This window comes from Cucurbita pepo, chromosome LG12, assembly GCF_002806865.2.
Source record: "Cucurbita pepo subsp. pepo cultivar mu-cu-16 chromosome LG12, ASM280686v2, whole genome shotgun sequence".
Classification (NCBI taxonomy): Eukaryota; Viridiplantae; Streptophyta; class Magnoliopsida; order Cucurbitales; family Cucurbitaceae; genus Cucurbita; species Cucurbita pepo.
In genome coordinates this window covers 2,637,760-2,646,833 of record NC_036649.1, presented here as the reverse complement: position 1 = coordinate 2,646,833, position 9,074 = coordinate 2,637,760, and the positions used below count along the sequence as shown (strand labels likewise).

Genomic DNA, 9,074 nt, shown 5'->3' with positions numbered 1-9,074 from the left:
GAAGGATTTTCTCGAGCCGGAGAAGGAACAAAAAGGGGTAAAATTAGCGAGAGTGAGGGAAGATAGAGAGGGAGAGTAAGAACACGAGCAAGAACGTAAAAGGGAAAAATATATGTTTGAACTAATTTATTTTATTTATTATAATGTTATAAACATGGTAAATAAAAATAATATTTTTTAATAAAAAATTTAATACATAAAAAATAAATTTAATAATTTTAAAACTAAATTGAAAATTTAGTGAAGGAATAATTTCTCATTGTTACTTGCATTAATATTTGTGTGTATGACACGCGCAATACAACAAAGTTCAAGCGCGTGGAGGAACACAGAAAGCCGGTGACTGGCTACCGTCTGAACCTGTCCCGACTTCCGTATTTAGCCGTACATAAAAAACTGGCGAAACAAATGATCGATTCCCCTACGTGCGGCCAAATCCACATATCACTTGGCACGTGTTGATTTGTTATAGGTTAGTATCCGTACTAACCAATAAGAAATTGCCACGTGTAAAAGTGTAAAAATCCCGGCCGCATCTGATTGGTACCCATATTCTTTAATTGAAGCCGTACGGCAAGAATGTAGGCCCCCACATGGTTTTCAGCGTTGTGTCTAAGCCGCACATGTGCCATTCTGATCCGAGGAATCGTACGTGCGGTTTTAAATTTATTATTTGAGAGACAAAAATTTGTGGTGAAATGGGTTCAGGCCTGTTGCCCACCATAAAAATAAGTTGTGTGATGCCAATTCACACTATTGTTAATTTACAAGTGAATTTATTGTTTTTTTTATAAAAAGAATACGTTAATAGACCAACCCCACCGCTAACAAATTTTGTCCACTTTGGTCATTGCGTATCGCTGTCAGGCCCAAACCCACCGCTAGCAAATATTGTCTGCTTTCGCTGTTACGTATCGCCGTCAGCCTTACGATTTTAAAATGCGTCTATAGGGGGAGGTTTCCACAACCTTCTAAGGAATGTTTTGTTTCCACGCCCAAGAAATGTTTCGTTTCCACGCCACTGTAAGAAATGTTTCGTTTCCACGCCCCTGTAAGAAATGTTTCGTTTCCACGCCACTATAAGAAATGTTTCATTTCTCTCTTCATTCTCTCTTCAACTAACGTGGGATCTCACAATCCATGTTTCGCTTCCACATCCCTTGAAGAAATGTTTCGTTCCTCTCTTCAACCAACGTGGAATCTCACAATCCACCTCCTTGGAGGCCCAACGTCCTCGCTGACACACCACCTGATGTCTGCCTCTTATACCATTTAAAATAGCTCAAGCCCAAACCCACCACTAATAATATATTGTCCGCTTTGATTCGTTACTGTTGTTACAAACCGATATCAGCCTCAGCCTCTCGATTTTAAAACGTGTTTACTAGAAAGAGGTTTCCACACCCTTATATGGAATGTTTCGTTCCCCTCTCCGACTAATGTGGGATCTCACATAAACATTTTGTTTTTATTAAATACAAAAATTTAAATAAATAATCTAAACAACTCGAATCAATCCAACCCAATATTTTATGATTGGGTTGAGTTAAGTTCATTATTTAATAAGAGTTGTTTAGGATGAAAAAGTTTACAACCCCAACAATTAGAAAGAATTTTTAAAATGTCCCGACCCAACACAATTTGAACCCACGAACACCTCTCGTGTTCTTGAGCGAGCCAGGTTTACATTAAAGTATATGATATTTGGAAGTAAAATGAATGAAATGAGTATATACATATATTCACAGTTTCAAGTAGCAATGACAATGGAATGGAATTGAATGCATATCCTTCTCTATATTACTGCTACCCAACAGCAAAAGGATGGTAGCAGATTCATTCTCCAAACAGAAAGAACTCATAACAGATAAAAAAACATTAACTATCCAGAAACAGAAACAAAGAGCATCAATGGACTTACTACTGCTGCTGATGCAACCATTCTTGAATTACAGAACGAAGAGCACGGTTAGGGACGAGGTTTTGGTGTTCGAGCCTTAGGTTTGTCATCGGCGACGTGTTGTGTCCACTGTCTAACCATCCTCTCAATGCCTCTGCCTCATAGGTAAACCCGTCGGCTGCTACATGAGGATCCTCCATGACTTCCTGAGTGTTTGGTGTAAAATATTAGTCCATTACAGGTTTACAAACTAGATGCAAAGAATAATGTACATAGATGATGTGTTTTCCAGCGAAAATAATCATCTAAAAGTAACACATACAGTGAATGATGTCAGGACTATAATTGAGATTCTGAAGTTACTGAAGAAATGCATACAATTCTTGAGATCAACAGTGTATTCAAATCAAGGTCCCATGAAAGAACGCTAGTGAGAAATAGCTTGTGTGAGATCCCACATCAGTTGGAGAGAGAAACCTCTCCCGAGCAAATGCATTTTAAAAAACCTTGAGGAAAAGTCCGAGCGAAAAAGCCTAAAGAGGATAATAGCTACTAGCGGTGACTTGGGCAATTACAACTGATATCAGAGCCAAACTCCGAGCGGTGTGCCAACGAGGACACTAAGCCCCGAAGGGAGTGGACATCGGGCAGTGTGCTAGCAAGGACGCTGGGCGCAAGGGGTGAATTGTGAGATCCCACATTGATTGGAGAGAGAGAGGAACGAGTGCTAGCGAGGATGCAAGGCCCCACCGGGAAGTGTCCCAGCAAGGACATTGGACACTGAAGAGAGGTGGATTGTGAGATCCCACATTGATTGGAGCGGGGAATGAGAGCCAACAAGGATACTGGGCCGCAAAAGGCTGAATTGTGAGATCGCACATCGATTGGAGAGGGGAACGAATGTCAGTGAGGACGCTGAGCCCTGAAGAGGGGTGGATTTGGAGATCCTACATCGGTTGGAGAGGGAAACCTCTCCCTAGCAGACATGTTTTAAAAAACTTTGAGGGAAAGCCCGAAAGGGAAAACCCAAAAAAGACCATATCTGCTAGCGGTGGACTTGGGGCTGTTAGAGCTTACTAATTACTAATGGGAAAGACTAAAATATGAACTCAACTTGGTTTTCAGTTAGCTAAGGGGTTTCATGAATCAAAAGAATAGTGTAGGAGACGTACACAAAACAGTCCAGAAACTTGCATTTACAACAGTTCACATATTCTTTAACCAAAACAAGATCAAAGCAAGAATAATGAGCCAATAAAGAGAGAGCTATGCATATAACTAACCTGAAAAATAGGACATAGGAAATAAGGAGGAGGTTGCACCTGCAGATCCCCAAAGCTTAGGGATACAGAAACCGAACCTCCACAAGAAGCCTTCATTGGCTCAAGTACTCTCCACACATCAGACACAAGGTCTGGCCTGTACATACTATTTCTATTGCAGCACCTCAATGCCAACTGAGCCAACTGTTCGGCCTGCACGAACGGCCAGTCCCCCGCTCGTGGATCCAATACATTTTTCAATTTTCGTTCCTCTACGGCAAACTGGACGTCTTCTTTCATTCTCAAGTATGATTTTCCAGTTAACAAACTTAACAATACCATGCCAAATGAAAAAACGTCCAACTTTGTCGTGAGAGGAAATTCATGATTGCTCTTCACGCCATACTTGGCAGGTATATTTTCATTGTAACTCAACTTCTCATCATGAGGCAAAAAATGACAACTTCCAAATCCTGCAAGTTTAGGAACGTAATTTGCATCTAATAGTACATTCAAAGGCTTCAAGTCACCATGAATGATCTTGCAAATTTTATTCGAATGAATGAATATAAGAGCTGAGCATAATTCTGAAGCGATCCGTATTCGAGTTTTCCATGACAATGGAGAAGAATTGTCCTTACAGGCTAGCCTATCTTCTAGACTTCCATTAGGAAAATAGTCATAAACAAGAACGCAAGCCTCCGGACAGACTCCAATGAGCGTGGCAATATTGGGATGTCTCAGAATACTCAATACATCAACCTAACATATAAAACAAAACATATTAAGGAAATGTTCGAAACCGACTTGAAATGGGATTTCAAACTGAATCTTTGGAACTGAATCATATTGTTAAATCACCACTGAACCGAGAAGCTGAAGCTTTTGGGTTGATTGATGATTTTATACGATTTTCGAGCAAGAGATCATCAAGTTACTACTCTAAAGATAGTTTAACTTATCAGAAAGAGTAAAATGGAACCAGGCTATTCATACCTCACGTTGAAACTCCACTGGGTTCTGCAAGCTATGAGAACCGAACATTTTTATGCAAACCTCAGTGTTATATAGCAGACCTTTATACATGCTTCCATGTGTACCCTCCCCAATCTTAAGCGAGGGATCGAATTTCCGGGTGGCTTCTGCAATTTCTGAGAACGAGAACTCAGAGAATACTTGAGCAGTATGTTTAGTTCTGGCCTCTACTTGTCTTGTCCTTATGTCATCCACTTCTTTGAGTGCTTCATCTCGTTGCTTCAGTAACACATCTCGATCATTTTTGTAATTATGCAGCAGTTCTATCGCTGAGAGAATCTTCTGCTCCAATTCCTTCACCATCTGATCAGATCCTGCAATTTGATTCTCTAATTCTAATCCCCTGTTTCGGGAGACTTGGAGCTCCTCCATCATTTTATTTACTTGGTTCTTCACATTCTCAAGTTCTTCCCTTTCTTTTGACAGCGCTTCTTCAACATCTTTCCTTTCTCTTGCCTCTCCAGCATATAAGTCTTCATAAAATTTAGCCTGCATATTTAATGAAAACCATGTGAGATCATATATGTAATGACTAAGTCCACCGCTAGCAAATATTGTTCTCTTTGGGCTTTTTCTTTCAGGCTCTGCTGGGGAGAGATTTCCAACCCTTATAGAGAATGTTTCATTCCCCTCTCCAACCGATGTGAGATCTCACAATCCACCCCCCCTTCGAAGCCCAGCGAGGACGCTGGCACACCCAAATCTAAAAGATTTACAACTTGATGCAATAAGAACACCCAAATCCAAGATTTATAGTATCCAAAAGATTACAATTCCCAACAACACAGTCAACTGATAGGTACATTATCTACATAAATGATTTAAGCCAAGATCAGTCATACGACAATTGACAACAGAGTTACCCTGAAAATAGCATTCCCAAGTTCATTTTCAGCTTGAGCTCGCTTCACTGCCTCTCTAAAAGCTTCTCGCTTGGCATTTGCTGCTTCGGTTATTGATTTCTCAAGTTGAATGTATAAAATATCATCAGCACTTTCGTCTTGCTGGAATCCCTGAAAAATACAAAGGCCAAATATTTTTTTTTTTAGAAAAAGTACTTATTACTTTTCTGGATGCAAAGTGTGTAAGAAATGCCTCCGGCTGGTACTCGGGCATACCGACAAATGGAGAGGAGATGAGTTAGGAGCGACATCTTTCAACAGAAGAGGTGAACTTAATCCTACTCCATACTCATCTTCCTCAGTCCTTGAAGATGCAGCATCAAGACATCCACTAGATGAACTTGGTGAATATGAACGCTCAAAAGGGCTCGAAGTCCCACTATCATTCGAAACTAACTTCGAAATCGAAAGCCTTTCCAGAACAATTGATGGACTCTGTATTCTGCTCCCATTGAATTGGCCAGACTCCACTGGTCTCCAACATGCCCCGTTGACATTCTGTGACTGAGGTGATGGAGGTGGGATATCTACATGAGCTTCTTGTGGACAAGCTTCCCTATTTGTATGTAGTAATTGCATTAGTTGTCAGAAAACTAAATTGCAGTTCTAAAACAACAAGCATGCAATCTATAACGGTTCCATAAGTCTCCTGCTGACCATTAGCCATATTTTGATATGACTTGACCGAAGTTTATGGACCATATGAATTGACTAGACGTTTTAGAATCGATCAAGTTAGGATATTGGTTCTCAACAACATGCCTATATTTTAGAAGGTTCACCATTTAGGACTGATGACATATTCCATACTCAACCTGTTCCTATCAATGGATTTAAAGTAAGAAAACAGATGAAGAGTGACAACAAACCTAGTGCGAATTAACTGCCCGTTGCAAACAAATTGAATTTGACAGAAAGCTGGTGCTTTCAGGTGAACATACATAGCTTTCTTCGATCTGATTTTTGTCATTTTTCTGCAACATCAAAGAAGATAAACAATCATCGCCTAGATATGCTTTAGTCTCCTCGATTTAGTTAACTATCTAACATCAACTTAATTCCACAATTTGAACGAAAAACTCTCAAATCTAAGAACCATGGATACGAGATACAAATACGACAAGACACGATCACAACTTCATGCCATCTTTTTAAAATCTAGGACATGGACACAGACACGGACATGACAATAACATGTTTATTAAAATATTCATTTTTTTAAATTATATCGTTTTTATACGAGTTTGTGTTTTTATATGCTTAGAAAATTAGTTTGATGTATTTCTTTATGAAGATTTATCATTTTTGTCATATGTGTGTCTATATAGTCAACTTAACAAGTGTTTGATGCATATCTAACAAATGTTTATTCTACTTTTACTTGATAACTAGTTTCTAACACATCATTGCACTAACAAGTGTCCGATTCGTGTCGAATAAGCTAGCCCGATCAAGTGTCCATGCTTCTTAGCTCACAATGATTAAGCTATTAGGAACTTACAATATTGTTGAACCGTATATCCTGATCTCCCTCTTATTCGTTCAACAATGAACTAATGATTACTATGCCGAAACAAAAACAGTTACTCTGGCATGTTCTTAATTTCTTTGAACTAATACCATTTACATTTATTTTCATCTCCCCTCCTAATTTTTCTACTTCTTTATTTTAAACCATCATTTCATCCGACAGAGTCTTCAGTTGTGTACCATTTATAGAACAGAGTGCAGGATCATGCGCAAATGGAGTAACTAATAATCATTAACAAAAACCCTTTAAGAGATAAAAGCAGATATACATGGAAGAAGAATACAAAGCAAGTAGCTGGAATGTACCTCGAGTAATACTTGTCTGCTGCTGCACCCATAATAAGCCTTCTAATTCCATGAAGGGAGACGAGCTCGACAATTCCCTTCTTAATCTTGTCTGATTCAACATAAAGTTTCTCTGCCCGAACCTAAACTAAAACATTAATGAATAGAAGAACAAACGGAGCAAATCCCATATGAAAATTGAAATCATTCCTCATGTTTAACCCAGTTTACTTATTGATTCAAGCATTATCACATCACACATTGTATATTTATGGTGTTTAACTATGTTATTAACCCCCGCTCCTATAACCCAATCTAGTTCAATGAACAATGAAAGAATATTGAAACAAAGAGAACAATGGATATGTACCCCAGCTTGGTGACAGAGGAAAAGGAATCCATCAAGTATCTTATTTGCATCCTGCCTCTCACGTTCGCGGTAGGCGTTTACTTCCTTTTCTTTCATAGAACTTGCCAAAAATTGTGTTCCCACTTGACGCATGGAAGAGAGAGTTCAGTAAGTCAACTCTAGCCATTATCTCAAACAATTCTAAGAAACACTCCAATTCATGTAAGTGTTCAATTTCATTAATTCCAAAAACAATAGAACAAACTTTGTTTTAGTTAACGAAACCACTGGATAAACTCTTGTTCTTCATCTTAAGAATTTAGAACATCAACAGCCAAAGAGTAATAACTTAACTTCAATCAATCAAGAGCAGTAGAAATCATCAGACGATTGAGAATATCTAAGTGAACATATTGAAATTTATCAGCGAGCTTACAGAATGGAATTAACTTTGCTGGCTCATGAACATGAAGAATGCAAATCCTCCGCCCCCCTAAGTGCTTTATAGCATAGACCAAATTCAATCTGCACTCGTTTACATCATTTCCCACAGCCATATAAACCACATCGTCTCCACAGCTACCGGCCATGATTCCTGTAGGATCAGTGAACCTTTCACTAACCCAAAACAGGAAAAACCCTATCGATTTCTTTCAATTTCTGAAAAAACACACACAATCAGCCATAGATTCCTCTCACGAACCGATTCCAGCCTATTTTCTGAACACACTTGGATGTTTTCAGAATCACGTTCCAAATGAAACGGAACCGAAATCCGATTCTCCTCTTCCGAAAAGAAAAACGGAACAAAATGGTCAGAGGTGACAGATTGAATTTGTTTGGTGTATGTGAACATAAAATGGGATGAAGAACAAAGGCACTTTCATGAGAAACTTTACTCGGTCCACTTCTCTCTCTCGCCATTGGAATTGCTTGAGGAAGAAGAACAAGAAGTCAGCGGCGTTGATATTTAAAATTTGAAGGAATCGGCTTACAATTTACATATGACGTAGAACAACACGGATATTTTCCATTCGACTTGTTCATTATATTAATATACTTATGTTTGTTATTATTAGGCCAAATTATATAAAATAAAATATTATTTCTCCTCTCAAATATTTGTACTAAAAAAAAATTAGGGTATTCATATGACTCGAGAACCCGACCCATCCGAACTCTCAACTAAAAAAAAATTAGGGTATTCATATGACTCGAGAACCCGACCCATCCGAACTCTCAACACAAACTATAACGGTTCGTTAGATTGGGTTCAGTTAAATTTTTTTCTTCAGTTTTGATTAGGATGAATTTTTGAAAAATTAAAAATTTGGATCGGTTTGCAAGTTAACATTTTTTTTGTCGAGTCAACTCGATCACCTAAAAAACAAAGTTACAAGCCATCAACACAACTCGAGTTGGGTTACTCGAGTTGAGCTCTATTTAAGTGGTTCGAGTCAACAACTCAACAAATTCAAAATTTTGAGTTGCTCCAAAAGATTTTTCCAGTGTATAACGTATAAAAAATATCATTACTATTAATTTACTTTTAAATTTTTTTTTAGGCCAATAAATTTCTTACAAAGTTCTTAATTAATTTATTTAAATCCCAATAAAATTTCAAAAAAAAGTTTCGTCCTAGGATGAGTTCAAACTCTATAACGATCAAAGTCAAATAACTATTTCGTGAAATTAATTAACATGAATGTAACATGGTCAAATGATGTCAAATTGGTCCGACACATCAATTAGACTAATAGATTCGATCATACATACGTATATACGAACAAAATAAAATTACAACCTCGATA

The 9,074-nt window shown here is 38.1% G+C and overlaps 1 protein-coding gene across 2 annotated transcripts; it reads right to left on the bottom strand.

The window, feature by feature from the left end:
• Window positions 1-1,716: 1,716 nt before the first annotated feature.
• On the bottom strand, window positions 1,717-8,266 carry LOC111806533 (U-box domain-containing protein 33-like). 2 transcript variants are annotated; one of them, XM_023691887.1, is made up of 9 exons: window positions 7,700-8,266; window positions 7,285-7,406; window positions 6,936-7,057; window positions 5,969-6,073; window positions 5,316-5,655; window positions 5,061-5,210; window positions 4,159-4,686; window positions 3,184-3,924; window positions 1,717-2,106 (listed from the first exon to the last, which is right to left on the bottom strand). In XM_023691887.1, exons 1-9 carry the CDS (start codon window positions 7,851-7,853, stop codon window positions 1,921-1,923), a joined length of 2,448 nt encoding a protein of 815 aa, XP_023547655.1. In that variant the 5' UTR covers window positions 7,854-8,266; the 3' UTR covers window positions 1,717-1,920. The 2 variants fall into 2 exon arrangements, with proteins under 2 accessions (XP_023547655.1, XP_023547656.1); XM_023691888.1 differs by lacking the exon at window positions 7,700-8,266 and having other exon boundaries at window positions 6,936-7,062; window positions 7,285-7,372.
• Between the last annotated feature and the right edge of the window lie 808 nt (window positions 8,267-9,074).